Source organism: Cryptomeria japonica, chromosome 6 (genome assembly GCF_030272615.1).
Source record: "Cryptomeria japonica chromosome 6, Sugi_1.0, whole genome shotgun sequence".
Taxonomy (NCBI): domain Eukaryota; kingdom Viridiplantae; phylum Streptophyta; class Pinopsida; order Cupressales; family Cupressaceae; genus Cryptomeria; species Cryptomeria japonica.
The window spans coordinates 397891775-397907688 of NC_081410.1; the positions used below are offsets into that span (position 1 = coordinate 397891775).

The 15914-nt window shown below is 32.2% G+C and overlaps 1 protein-coding gene and 1 pseudogene across 1 annotated transcript; one reads left to right on the forward strand and one right to left on the reverse strand.

Annotated features, from left to right (window-relative positions):
• Positions 1-2056: 2056 nt before the first annotated feature.
• LOC131065787 (17.1 kDa class II heat shock protein-like) lies at positions 2057-3410 on the reverse strand (annotated as a pseudogene).
• A 9177-nt stretch (positions 3411-12587) lies between these two features.
• Positions 12588-13820, forward strand: LOC131065817 (17.1 kDa class II heat shock protein). The gene is made up of 3 exons (XM_058000457.2): positions 12588-12745; positions 12867-13082; positions 13203-13820. The coding sequence occupies exons 2-3, from the start codon at positions 12888-12890 to the stop codon at positions 13449-13451; spliced, it is 444 nt and encodes a 147-aa protein (XP_057856440.1). The 5' UTR covers positions 12588-12745; positions 12867-12887; the 3' UTR covers positions 13452-13820.
• Positions 13821-15914: the final 2094 nt, after the last annotated feature.

Here is a 15914-nt window from a genome sequence, read left to right on the forward strand (position 1 = left end):
ACTTGCAATAATCGTGATGATTATTGCATGATTTTATTCCAGAATTGGCTGAGTTTTCTTCTTCTCGGCTCCACTTTTTCTCTGGTTCGGGCCTGTATCTTTGCTGCCTTGTTTTTCATTTTCTCTTCTAAGCTGGAATAAATGACCATGGGGGGTGACAAACTAAGACTTGAACCTGACAAAACAGATGAATTCAAAGCCAGGGTGACAGTTTGGTTTGTCTGCTAGAAAGGTGACATTGATAAATTCATGGAGAGCATGAAAGGAAACGACAAGAGACTACCAAAGCAATTAGTGGTCTCTTGGGAGGACATAAGGGTCACTATGGGTGGTATCTTGTTCGAAGTCAACGAAGATGTGATTGCTCAGTCGACAGAACTATCCATGGAGGGTAGGAAATGGAAGAAATAAAGCAACATTTTGGACACCACCAACCTGAACTAGTTTTTTCGTGATGGGGAGAACCCTGTGAAGAGGGCTGGCGGCTTCAACCAGAAAGAGCTTCCGCTGCCTTGGGATGAGGTCTACTACATCATTTTGAAATATTTCACCCTTGAAGGACGGTATGGGGTTTTCTACTACTATCACCTTCCTTTCCTTAACCATCTTAGGAATAAAGATCTTATCTCCATTCCTTTTTTTCTGTTGCACTATATGGATTCTAATGTGAGAGATATTGTGGAAGCTAAGAAGAAAGGCAAGGACTTTACTATTCTCCACCAAGGCTTTATCCTTTGCCTTTACAATTTCCACTTGGCCCTCTGCCCCCCTTGCATGATTTCTGTCTAGAATGTGTCTGAAAGTTAATCTCTGACCATAGCTGCTGATAAACCTGACATAAGCCCTCCTCAGTTGCCCGAACCTGGTTCCTCTAGTAAGAAGAATAAAAAGTGCTATTCAGAGGATTCAAAACCCCCCAAGAAAGTGAGAATCTAGGAAATTGACTCTGATGTGGAGATTATGGATGAAGCTAACACTCCCCGCCACTCTATGAGATTGGCGTCGAAACCCCCCTGATAAATCCTTAAGGGACCCCTCCTCATCCCATGAAACTGGGAATTCCATCCCTTCTAACAATGTGGCCCCGTTTTAGTCCACTTCAACCCCCCACTGAGAGTCCAAAAAATTCCATGAGCCCAGATGCCGACCCCAAATCCCAGGCAAACTCTTCGTCCCCTACTCTCAGGTTTATTAAGATGATGGTGGTGGAGGAAGTGAGCAACATCAAGGAAGAAGCAGATGGCAAACTGGCCGACTTGGAAAAGAAAGTGGATGGCATGTTTGAAAACTTGCAGGATATTACCAATAGAATGGAGGCCATTGAGAACAAGCTGCCGAACGTCTCTAGGTTTACTTTGAATGTCGTGCAGAACTCTGCAACGACTCTTTGTCTACTGCATGAAAGCACACTCAAAGGTAAAGGAAATGAGGATGAAGACTACAGGGAGCTCTTTAAATTCCTCTCCAAGGAATGGGCAAGGAAGCTCCTCAAGAGAAGCCATGTCAAAAAGAAATCGCTGTGTTTTCTATGGTTTGAGTTTATGGTTTTTTGAATGGCCCTAATGCCAATTCTTCTGTTATTTTCAATTAAATATTTTTAAATGCCAATTCTTCTGTCATTTTCAATTAAATATTTTTAAATGCCACTTCTGTAAATTTGCACACGGCACTGCCAAATATTTGCATACAAAATTGACAAAATTTAATCCTGAATATCTATTCTGAACATTGTATCACATCAAAGACAAGGCGACTACTCTGTTCATGTTTTTTATACTATAAATAATTTGTCCCTGGTGTAGAATTTTGAAAATTTAACCTTTCCAGTTACAGAAATAGGTTCAAAATTCGGCAGAATTATATTTCATTATTATATCACTGAAACTTTTACATATCTCTGCACCTATGGAGGAAATCAGGTGGCCAAAATATAAAATCTCGAAACCCCAAAACACTAAATTTCGTATTTAAACGCACAATAGTGTTCACAGTATGCATATTTATGACTGCACTACCAGATTGGAAATGAAAAGACAGAGTCCGGAATGCTGGTCGTCTAGGCAACTTTAACTTCAATTGTCTTAGGTTTCTTGGGCTCTGGAGGAGGAAGCTTGGGAATGGTCACACTCAGCACTCCATCGTGACAGCTAGCAGAAATGCCCTCCAAATTGCAGCCCTCAGGCAGGGTAAATTTACGCATAAATTTGCCGACCCTGCGTTCGATGCAGATGAATTTGACATCCTCCTCTTCCTCCCTCTTTCACTCTCCGCTGATCGTCAGCACATTCTCATCCTGTAGTTGAACCTGCTTGTTGTCAAACATACAGCAACCACAGCCTTAGCGACCAGGAAATCGAACCCTTTTCATCCTAGAGATGCAAAAAAAATTAGGGTTTCGAGGGTTTACAAGGGAAATACCTTGATGTTGTTGCTTTTAAGGCCGGGCATGTCGATTATAAAGACATAGGAGTTAGGGAACTCTTTGACATCAGCGGGAGTGGAAGCCATAGCATTGGTGTCTAGAATACAAGTGCGCGTGGCGTTATTGCGCGTGGGGTTATTAAGGAGGTTCTCCATCTCGTCGGGGACGCTCAGAAGCTGGTGCACAGTACTCAATAGGGGATCCATCTCTTCTCACAGCTCTGCATTGGCATAAATTTTCATCATCTTCTTATTCAAGATCATTCAAATGCTAAATAATTTCTTCACAAAACACAGAGAAAACACAAATCAAAAGCCTTGAGAGGAACAGAGCAGATCACTTACCAGGTCTGTTGATTGCAGTTGAAGAAGCAAAAGTATAGGCACGCTTTAAAAGGAGGTTAATGGAAAATGTCTACAATGTACAACTAGAAATATTTGTGAAATACTAGAGAGATGATTAGGAAGATCGATGTGTGGCAATTTATATAGCGAATCTGCTGGTGCAAGGGAAGAGACGAGTTCTCTGGCACCTTCTCGACATTTCTTCATTTCTATTTTCCCCAATGAATGATATGACAGAGCATAGACATATATTTTCGGAAGCAATAGAAACCCCTGGGGCCCACTCTCGAACATCTTTACGCCGAAGACGTCTCTTACTATGGAATGCACCGAGCTGATTTTGTCTATCAATGATCTACGTTTCCCGAGAGGCGTGCAAGACGATTGAGATGAGAATAACCATTGGATCATTTTTCCCGTTGATTTTGCTTCCCCGAAAACTTCTGTCATCGCCTGCCTTTATGAACCGCACTGTTAATGTCAGATAGTACTTTTACGGCTTCATGTGCTGATAAACTTGGGGATATTAAATATGCTTTTTTAAAACCAAAACTTTAAAACGCGTGAATTTATAGGATTATATTCCTCACACATACCGATTGTTTCGATTTTGTTCTACGTGCGCTTCGTACTGTATACTGCATTAATGAATGCAGACATTTAAAAGTGCAGTGAACGAACTGACACCGTGTCCAACGATTACAGCTTCATGCAAGTGGTAAGTAAGAGCATTGACATGACGTTGAATGAAAATCGTTTAGAATTTTTAATATTTATTTATCTTCCTCTTAAATAAATTAATTAGATAGTGCTGATTTGGTGGTGGTCTTACGATGAAAATAATAATTTATGAATCTTATAATACTCTATTTAATTCCTGGTACTTCTAAACCGGTTTAGCCTTATTTCGTTGATCTATTTTCCACGCCAGGCATTTTATTTTAATCCCTATCAATACTTTAAGAATATGTTTAATTAAATTTTCAACTTTCAAAACTCAGATTTCTTATTAATTTTAATTATGATATATATAAAAATAATCAATTTAACGTATAAATTATTTGAATTTTTTTGAATTTTTAAAATTTTAATAATTAATATATTAAATAATATATAATAAATATAATATGTAAATAATAAAATATAAATTTTTAAGTAAATTATTATATTATAATATATATAATTGATTTTTTATATATATTATATGAAAAGTTAAATAATATTATTATTTACTTTTTAAATATATGTGCAAATAATAAATTATCACGCGTTTTTCCTTTCTCACGCGTGAAAGACGGAAATCGAAAGAAACGTTATTAAAGAAAATCCTCTACCGTATCTCCGTTCACATTGGCAGTTGCTTTTATCATACTAAATATATTTCGAAGAGCCAGTATACGATCTTAGGGAAACATGCAACTTTTACTCGAACAATGGGATTCAAATACGAGTGCTTCTTCTATTTAAAACTTTTTTAAGACTTTTCCAATGCTACGTGGAATAAGAGTTTAAATATTAATTTTTTCTTCTCCCTTTATATTATCTATTTTTTTTTTTTAAGTTTGAAATTTTTTTATTAGAGATTTTTAATATATAATGTATGAAATATATAAATAATAAGTTACATATTTTATTTTTTATTCAATTTTAATTTGTTTTAATAATTATTATATAATGTATCAAATAAATAATAAGTTTTAATATATTATATAGTTTTTTTCAATATTATTGTTTAAATTATATAAATATTAAATAATTTTTTGATAAATATAATTGTCTTTGAAAAAATATATAGTTTTTTTTTTAAATTATTTTTAATTTATTTTAATAATTATTATATTATAATAATTAGTTTTAATATTTTATATAATTTTTTGAATAATGATTCAATTTTTATATTTATTTAAGTTCATCTCTATCTCTGATCTCTATCATTGTATCCCTCCTTGCACCTCACTCTCTCTCTTCTACCTCTATCTGTCCTACAAGATATCTCCCTCCAGTTCTTTCTGTGTTTCCATCTCTCTTCCTATCACTCCCTCTTTTTATATCCCTCTATTTCTCTATTTTCTATTTCTCCCCCTTTCTATTGATCTATTTATATATTTCTCTCCCTCTATCTCAATCTCAATATCTCTTTGACACACACACACACACACACACACACACACACACTTTCTCCCTCACATCTTTATCTTTATATTTCTCTAGCTCTCTCATACACAACACCATATTCCTTCTTCCCTATCTCTATATCTATATGTCTCTCTCATGTATCCTTTCCTCTTTATTACTTATCTCTATCAATTCCTTTATCTCTCACTCTTGCTCCTTCATCTCTATTTTCTCATCTCTACCTCTCTCTCTATCTATATCTCATTATCTCTATATCTCTCTCTTATTCACTCCATCTCTCCCTTCATGTCTCCTTTTCTCTCTTTATATACATATCCCTCACTATCTTTCTCTATATATCACTTCCTATATATTTATCTTTCTATCTCTCCATCTCCTCTCTCTTATTTTGTCACTCTTTCTATCTCTCACTCTTTGCCTCTTTATCTCCCTATCTTACCATATCCCTCAATATCTCTCTATCTATCTCCCTCCCTCTATTTATAGACATCTTTGTCTCTCTCTCTCTTCTTAAATGTATATACATATATTTATTTGAACCTCTATTTCTATCTCTCCATATTTACTCTCTCTCTCTCTCTCTGCATCTTTTTATCTTCCCCCCTTCTCTACCACAAATATCTACCCGCTTACCTATATTTTCTCTTACACTCCCCCCTCTCTCCTTATAGAAAACATAACATGAGCTTGTCTGTAATGGATTTTGATTATCTTTTTGATTCAAAGGTTTTCTTTTCAGGCATGTTTCGATCCCTGTAAGTGGATTCAAATGAACCTATCACTTCTTCAGTCATACCTTTATCTCACGAGCAACAACATTTTTTAAATGGCCTACTAATTGACCTCATATATTGCACATATGTATGCAAAAAATAGACCATTTTTTTCCTAATTGGCTTTCCACATCTATTCGGCGTACCCATTGCACACCAAGGTGCAATTAGTTAAATATCAATTTAGTTTTTATTGTAATATATTTTATAGAATTTTAAATTATATTATTTATTTGTACTTATTTTATTTTTTAATTAAAATTAAGAATGTTTATTATTTTATTTAATAACTTTACGATATTAGTTAAATTATAATAATTTTTGTTAAATATTTTTATTTTAAAATTTGTTCACAAATATTTTTTTGGGTTATTTTGAAATAGATTTAAGATATTTTTATTTATAATTTTAATAAATAATTTACTCAAAATTATTTTTTATTTTTTATTTATTTATTTTAGAATTAATTTATGATAGATTTTATTTATTTATTTATCTTTTAATAATGATTTTATTAATTTATTTTAAATTTATGATTAAGAAAGAAAACTCAATAAATATTATAAATTGATTTCATTTGTTTGTTTACATTTATATATTATTAAATACTAATATAATAAAATAACACTCAAAAAATTAAAAATAATTCTAAATAGGTAATATAAATAAGATAAAAAAATTATTAAAATAAATTATACTAATTTATTTACTATTTAAAATATCATATTAATATTCAATTTAGTAATTTTTTTTTTTATAATGAATAGGTTTTTTTTCAAATGTTTTATTTTTCATATTTATGTTCCCATCGAAATTTTTTTTTTTTTCATATTTATTTGTAAATTTGAAAAATCTTTAATTAATAAATTTTAATCTTACTTTTTTATTGCTAAGTGTGTTTAAACTACATATTGGGACAATAGCCTCATAAACCATTCACAATCATAACAAGTAATTTCTATTCATTAAAAAATGTCTTGAAATTCGAAGCCATGCAATTGAATTTCAATACATTTGGTATAATTTGATTACTTTGTATTTGTTAAAAGTAGTTTTCCAATATATGCATGATATCTTTATTATCAATGTCAAGAGGAAAGAAAACACCTTTCATGGAAGGTATGTATATCTGTTTGTCATTCATTTTGAAAACAACCCATAAAAAAAAATTGAATTTGTGAAGTAGCCTTTAATATATGGAGAAGTTGAGTTGGTAGAATAGATACCGCTCAATTTTTTAGTTGAAGGCCATCAATTTTCATTCTAATGATACCTATGAAGATTTATCTTAAAAATAATGTCAATGTATTTTGATATTTTCCTTAAATATTTAATGCACTAGAAGAATGAAAACAACCCATAAAAAAAAATTGAATTTGTGAAGTAGCCTTTAATATATGGAGAAGTTGAGTTGGTAGAATAGATACCACTCAATTTTCTAGTTGAAGGTCATCAATTTTCATTCTAATGATACCTATGAAGATTTATCTTAAAAATAATGTCAATGTATTTTGATATTTTCCTTAAATATTTAATGCACTTGAAGAAAAATAACTCAAAAGAGCAAGTTAAAATGGTAATAAACTAAACATGTAGGCATAGAAACACAAAAAACTGCATCTAAACCCATTGTATATTGTAGTCAATTAAAAAATCTTTATATCTTTATTTATTAAACTTGAATATGTCTACTATTGACTATTAGGACACCAAACTATCCAACTTGAACTTAATATCACTAATAAACCTATCCACATTTAAACATCCATCCCTATTCCCATCCTCACATTTCTAACATCTATAATGCTAGCACATTACAATCTTGTCTTTCAAATGGGGTGACACATAGTAACATCCTATATGTTCAAAATGGTCTTTTTTTGGGCAACACTTGTACTTTTTTATATTGTAAACTCTAATCCGCCTCTAACCAAAAAAAATCAATTCAATCAATAAGGCTTAAAGAAATAAAGTAAAAAAGAACACTTAGTAGCACTTAGTGCATACTTCATAGTAGTAATCACACACAAGCATCGCTATTAGTTGACCTCCATTGTTGAAGTCGTATGCACACATCTTTGCATCTGGGGCATACACATTTCACTTTGTTGAATTAGTCTCAAGATTTATTTGAGATAGATCTCTAAATGTGCCACATGCATCATTTTTTGTCAAGACAACCATTGTCAATGCAAGTTTTTAAACAAGACAAAAGAAAATTATATGAGACTCTTGTTTAAGACCTTCTCTCCCAAAAACAATTCCCCAGATAAATAACAAAAAAAAAAAAAAAAAACATTTCACCTTATTAAAGTGTGTCATTTTATATTTAACTATTTTACCTTACCTTTTAAAAGTATGTCATTTTATTTTTAACTTTTTAAGTTTGGTTTTTCTTTTTTCCCCTAAGTTTGGTTTTACCCATGCCTTCTAATATAAGAATTAATTTTTTTAAAATATTTTATTTAAATACCGTTATAACTTTTAAAATTTGATTTATTTAACAATATTATTATCTTTATCTTTAATATTATAATTTTTTTAATTTTAAATATTAAAATTATCTTATTAGCATTTTTATAATATATTTATTATATTTTAAGTACATAGTTTATTAATATTCGAATTCTAAATGATTAAAAAAATAGTTTTACTCTTTTATTTAATAACTTATTCATAGCCTAGAGATTGATCATATGTACTACACAAATGTATGCACAAAACAGACCATTTTTTTCCTAATTGACCTCTTCCACCTCTTTACCATACCTACCTCACCCGCTTTATATTTCTATCTCTCCATTTATTTTTCTATATCTTCCTATACATATCTTTCTCTACCTCTATCTTCCTATCTCTCTATCTTTCTCCCTCTACTCTATCAATTTCTCTATCCCTCTTTATCTCTCTATATCTCTCCCCCTCTCTCTCTCTTCCTCTCTCTCTCCCGTATTTGCAAACATAACTAAGCATATCAGTAATGGAAATTGATTATCTTCCTAATTCATAGGGCTTGTTTTACCTTTGTTTAGATCCATGTAAGTTGATGCAAATTGTTTTAAAGATATCACTTCTCTATTGAAACCATTTTTACACAAACATCAGCTTGTAATTGCCCCTAAAAATTGACCTCATGTATTGCACAAATGTATGCAAAAAAATAGAACCCTCATGTATTTCTAATTAACCTTCCACACCTATTCGGCGTACCCATTGCACACCAAGGTGCAATTGCTAGTTGCTAGGATTATCACAGAAGAAAGATAAATATGGGTATGAGACTACTTGAATACAAAGGTATCTAAGTGTGCTACAAGTAAGGTGTACTGTATTGATTTTTTTTGAAAGAATTGAACTTATAATTTCTCTTTCAGAGTACAAATTTTATATCATAAGAGAATATATAATCAAATAGTTAGTTGTTGGAAAAGATAATAATGACATTCATTATAGAATTTTATTGATTTATTTATTATTAAATATTATTTAAGTTTTTAATAAGTTTGATATGAAATTTAATTGTTTTCAGTGATTAATTACATATTTAAAGTTTTTGTTCTTAATTATTCTTTGATGTTCTAATGTTTAGGCTCATTGTCAATAATATTTTGTATATCTTGTATGATTTCATATTTTTTTATTAGGTTATCTTTATTCACATGAGCATTTTGAATCTTATTGTTGGTAAAATAAGGTGAAAAAAGTATAAATAAAAGTTATTATTAAAAGTTATCCAAATATGACTTTTATGTATGCAACATTGGATTATCTATTATAAGAATGTTTGTGGAAGTTTATAGTAACAAATAAAATTAGTAAACCATAAAACATTAACACATAATGACAAATGTTCATAGATAATTATTTCTTGAAAACTCCACCATCAAAGAGCGGCTCAAGAATATATTAGTCTTCAAGTACAATGTACATATGTATCAATATACTTGTCATTCAATCTAACAAAATTTTATAAAAACATGTTTATATTTGTAAAACATGTCACATCATATTTTTAGTCACCCAGTTTAGACATATTTTTAATGATTAAACAATTTCTTAAGTGAGCAAAATCAATATTTTGCATATTGCATTATGTTTTGAGTGATATTATGACAATAGATAGATCATTATCTTTGTAGAATTTTGATTTTTTTATGATACTTAATGTATATAATGTGGCATCTTATTTTTTAATTATTCTAGTGAGTTGTTGTATGTAACATTAGGAACTAGAGGTTATATGAAGACATGTCATCTTGAGTAGGAGAATTAATTTAAGTCATACGGGTTTTCACTGAAGGTTGTAATGAGTCTTGGATCTAGAGCCAAATGTACTTGCTAAACTTAGAATGACACTTAAGTACATTGATTAGAAAATTAAGTTTCCTTGTTGATCCATGTCTATATATAAAGTTCTTCAGATAGGATATTGGAGTGAAGAAAAAGCTTAGAAGCCAAGGTTATGTTATTGGGTCTTTTCTTTAGATAAAAATGTTGATCTCTCATTGTTCTTGGTTGTGCCATTATAATATGTCTTTGGAAGTATGTTTTTTATGCTATTGGATTGTTTATAGGATAGAGAGCATGTATTGGAGATGACAAATCTAATCTTCACTTGGTTCTAAAAGAGCATTAATACTATATTGTAATAGATTTGTTGTTAATAATATATTGGGTGTGCTTTGGAGGCAAGGATTTGTTAGAAGGTTCCTAGGGTATATTTTATGTTATGTGTCTATTTCTCTATTGAAATTTATTGATTTTTTTTAATTTTGCAAGTATTCTTCTAATTAGATTAATATAATTTCCTATAATTAGTATTATTTTCTTTTGTCAAGCATTGGTATTTGTCTCTAATTTCTAACAACAAAGATTCAAGGCATTTAAAATTTAAAAGAGTCACCTACTTTCCAACATGCCCAGAAGCAATCTTTTGAGATCTTTCACACTCCTCAGTGAAATTTTGACTAAGGGACACACCTTTATTTCAATATGATTCCTGTGCACCCCTCTTGCCCTCCACACCCCTCCCCACAATGCTATATAGAAACTAACATTTATAGACTAGAATTTAAAGCTTTGGAGGTTATTCAGAGTTAATGAAAGTGCTTGATTGTCTTCTTAAGGGATTTCAGGAAAAGCCATTCCCAATACCTCTTCTAAAATGAAGGTGATGGAGGTTTAAATCTGACACAAGAGGGTTAGATCCTTATAGGTCATAGTGATGAAATTTCTTCCAAACATCAATCTCATACCTATTAGGGTCCTCAAAACCCTTAAGTTGGACAATCTATATATGCTCTTAAGGAGCTTATAACTACCTTAGTGGATTGTGTTAGGATGTTAGAGGTGGATAGACATACATAAATTTTGTCTTGGATTGTTAATTCTCATTCTAATTAAGAAGAAGTAACACCTCCTCATTCTCCTTAATTGACCACTAAGCTAGTCAATTTCCACTATTCAATACTTTTTATTCAAAGTCGAACCATTTAGATGATTACCACCCATACCACTTTAGTGTGCCTCCACACCCTTTACAATATTTCACACGCTGCAATGCCTCAATATTTAGCTAATGCTCCACAATATCCCACTTATTTTGCTTCCATAAGATGTGGTCTTCTTCCTCTTTCTATTGATACTCCCATATTACAAACTCATCTTAAGCACTTCAAAGTAACCTTTGATCAAGAATGTTAAGGATTGGTGATATTTAAAAATACCATGGGGAAATTACTAGATCATAAGCACAATCACAATAATGGTAGAACTGATCAAAGACAATTTTAATCGTATAAATGTTCCATGATTCTAAGGAAAATTAAGGTTCCATTTAGTGGTCCAAATTAAAAGAGTCATAGAATGATTTCTCTTTGAAGTGTGAATATTAATTCATAAGTGTTTGATGTGAAATAATGCACATTGAATGCCCTTAACTACTACTACATAGTAATAAATCACGTAACACATATATTGATTGATTCAAGGCTAGAATAAAATGACTAGGCTCTGACAACATTCAAGTTTGGGTGTTCAATTTTTTATATAGTGTATGATCAATCCTACACATTGTCGGATCGAGATAGAACAACAAGGAGCAAATATCAAGGTGGGTAATATATGTATGGATGTGAGTGCATGCATATGTATAATAAATGTAGACATATTAGAATCATATGAATGCAAAGATTAATAATAGAGAGGCGATAAATCAAAAAATGAATGTAAATGAAAGAACGCAGCACATCATAAAAAGATTCAACTTTACACAAAATTACCTCATTTATCAATATATAATTGCACTAAACCATTCATTTAAAATACACTTAAAATCAAATATAAGTTAAAAGAAGTGAGTAAATTTCATCATAATAAGATTGTACCAAAATTTTGAATTCCATTCATGTAAGGTCCAACTCTCGATAGCTGAATTTATCTACAACTATATTATCCGAACCCTCTTAATTGTCCTTGAAGAATAGTGATAATGAGAGATATGCAAGTTTCTGAACATGTTCTTTACTCTTTTTTTAATCAATATGTGAATAGTCAGCAATCTTTACCTTTTTTTTTTATCAATATATCAAAATCTAAAGTTGAAAAGCTCAATCAAAAAATTCTTGTGACTAAATGTTCTCCAAATTTCCCTATCAATTAAAATATTCTCCAAATTTCTCTGCGAGTGCGCAGCCATTGCACCTCTTAACGGTGCAAATTCTTGTCGTTATAAACCTTTATATTTTGTCTATTAACATAAACTATAATTCATTACATGTTACCTCCTAATAATCACATCACACGTGTTCGAGTTTGGCGCGGAGAATTTGTCTCGCTTGCTAGAGGATGGACTGCCACGTCACCTGCCAGTTGCGAGAGGGAACGGAAACGAAGAAATGTCCAGAAGGTGCTACACAGCTCTGGTATCTTCCATATCGGCCTCGCATTTCATATTTAAATGCCCATCTTTCTCTCTTCTCCTCATCGCATCATTTCTTGAATTTCATCAGAATTATTATCTTTCAAAGCGTTTATTTGCTCTGCATTTTGTACTGCGATTCACGGACCTGGTAAGTGCTCTGCCCCCTTCGTTACGAGGTCATAGATTTGTGATTTCTCTGTAATTTATGAAGAATGTCTTTTCAATTTAATGATCCTGGAAAAAGGAAATGAAATTTGATTGGATTGCAGAGTTGTGAGGCGTGAGAAGAGATGGATCCCCTGTTAAGCACCGTTCATCAATTGCTAGGTGTTCCCGATGAAATGGAGAAGCTTCTCAACAATCCTACGCGTACTTATGTTCGGGACACAAAGGCCATGGCTTCTACTCCTGTTGATGTCAAGGAGTATCCTAACTCCTATGTCTTCATAATCGACATGCCGGGCCTTAAAAACAAGGACATCAAGGTATTTTCCCTTTAAATCTTCAAAAACCCTGTTTTTTTGTGCGCGTGTAGTATAAAAAGGGCTGAAAACCCTCGCTTCTGAGACTAACGAAGCGGTTGCTGTGTGTTTGTGAGCAAGCAGGTTCAGGTTGAGGACGAGAATGTGCTGACAATCAGCGGCGAGCGAAAGAGGGAGGAGGAGCAGGATGTAAAATACACCCGAATGGAGCGCAGGGTCGGTAAATTTATGCGCAAATTTACTCTGCCAGATGACTCTAACACGGAGGGCATTTCTGCTACCTGTCACGATGGAGTGCTTAGTGTGACTGTTCCGAAGCTTCCTCCTCCCGAGCCCAAGAAACCCAAGACTATTGAAGTTAACATTGCCTAAGCTCCCTGTTTTCCCCTCTCTGTGCTGTATAACAGCCATATATAGAAATATTATGCCTGTGTTTGAGATGGAGTACATCCGAATATAATGCTTAGGATTTACTTGAGTTCTCGTCCCCTGGATTTAACGAGATAGAGAAGCTATTTGAGAGTACTTCTGGTAACGAGAGATATGTAAGTTTCTGCAAATGTTCTGTAATTGAAATGTCTTTGGTACAAATCGAGAAATACTCGAACTCATTTTCTACGAAGGCTAAATTTTCGTCTGTTAGTGCACCTGTCTTTCTGCAATTGTTCTGTAATTGAAAAGCTTTTGATGCGATTTAAGAAAAATGTTAAATCATTACAGTGGAAGTTTAATTTTTTTGTCTGTCAGTGTACTTCTTTTTCCTGTAAATGTTCTGTAATTAAAATGTTTTTGGCGTAATTCGAGAAAATTTCGAAAGTTGAAGTTTGGGTTTTTTAAATGTCCTGCAATTCAAATGCTTTTGGTTCAATCCAACAAAATCTTTATGAAAGGCTAAATTTTAGTCTGTTACTGGATTTCGTCTTTCTGCAAGTGCTGTACTTTAAAATTTTTTGGTGAAGGTTGAAATTTTTTGGTCTTTCGTGCGATTTGTATTCCTGCAAATGATTTGCAATTGAAATTTTGTAGTCTTTCAACTCCAGAAAAATCCGAACTCATTATTGTGGAAGGCAAAATTTTGGTCTGTTAAAAGCACAGTCTTCAATTGATCTGTACTATAAATGAATTTGATGCAATTCATGAAAAAACCAAAATCTTGAACAAAATTTGGTCTGTAAAAATACTTCTTATGGAAGTCGGGCATTAGAAATCTTTCGCCGAATGAGGCACCTCTTTGACGATTGAGAATTTAAAAAAAAAAAATCATTTCAATAATTTTATGTAGTTTTTAGTGGAACTTGAGAGCTAGCATTTATAAAAATCACATATGCACGAATCTAGGATGTTAAAATCCCAGATGATGCCCAACTCTAGGATTTTTTTTCCTTATATTGAAAGAAGCTGAAAATAATACCCAAAAAAGAAAAAAAAAACAGCCGAATTGAGGGTGTTGGGGCGCATTAATGAACGCATCCATAGAATTGTAGGCTTTGCAGCATCCTCGACACTTGGTTGATGTCGAATGGAAAGGATTCTTGGGGCATTCATTCATCTCCGAAGGGTGAGTGGGAAGAAAAGTCGGTTTACTCTAGTGATTTATTCTAATGGGGATCAAAGATCATATATAAAGAAAAAAAGAAAATAAAAGGAACTGCAGGAAAAGATCATACAGACATTACAAATCCACTTCAGCAAAAAGATCATATATAAGAAAACTTTGGATCTGTCTAAACTAGCAACTTTCAATCTATCTCCAAAAAGAAGTTTAAAATGAAGAATGAATCATCGACTTCTAGACAGCATTAGCTCAGTTTCGACTTCTAGATTTGAGCACTTAGGATACTTATCTTTTTCGAAAATTGCATCTCCTTTTTATATTGAGTCTGAAATTTAGTCTCATATTTGGAAGGAGATTAAGATATATATTTTCTGGAATTTAGTGCCATAACCAATCTTTAAGGATATTACATTTCAAAGGTGTATAAATTTTCATAAAAAGTTGAACAAACATTAATGATTTAACAAAGGTTATGAACACCTTATTATTTAAACAAAAAGTTTCATCAAAATCCCACAAATTCCTCAAACTAATCAAAGGTTATGAACACCTTATTATTTAAACAAAAAGTTTCATCAAAATCCCAAATTTCCTCAAACTATTGTACACCTTTTTTAAAGATAAGAGCTAGTGATTGCCCATGATACTCTACTAGTCTATTCTACCAAATGGAAGAAGTTCAAATCTAGTGATTGCCCATGATACTCTACTAGTCTATTCTATCAAATGGAAGAAGTTCAAAAGTTACATGTTGGAACGAATCTTTTTTTCAATTCTGCCAAGGCTTCCAAATAGATTATAGTGGAAATGAGGTTCTAATATCGAGCCCACACCTTGTCACTTACTATTCATGGTCGCACTAGCAACGCGGTGACGAATTAGGATTTCTCACACCTTGTCACTTAATATTCATGGTCGCACTAGCAATGTGGTGACGAATTAGGATTTCTTATTGCTTTTCTCTTTAGATCACTCTCATGATCCATTTAGTTACTAAATAGAGACCCCCTATCTCTCATGATCCATTTAGTTACTAAATAGACCCCTTGTTTTCCAAATAAGGCGATCCAATAAACCCAACCCACCTTTATAATTGGGGGTTGAATACAATGTAAGGAAGAGGTTGTTTTGGAACATTGTTTACCCTCTCAATTTCCACAAGAATTGACACATGATTTTGTTTATATTCTCATTTTTTTTTTCGAAGGCATCTAACATGATGAGTAATAAACATGAAAGAAAATTGTTTCGCAAGTAAACAATTTGTTGTTTTAGCTTAG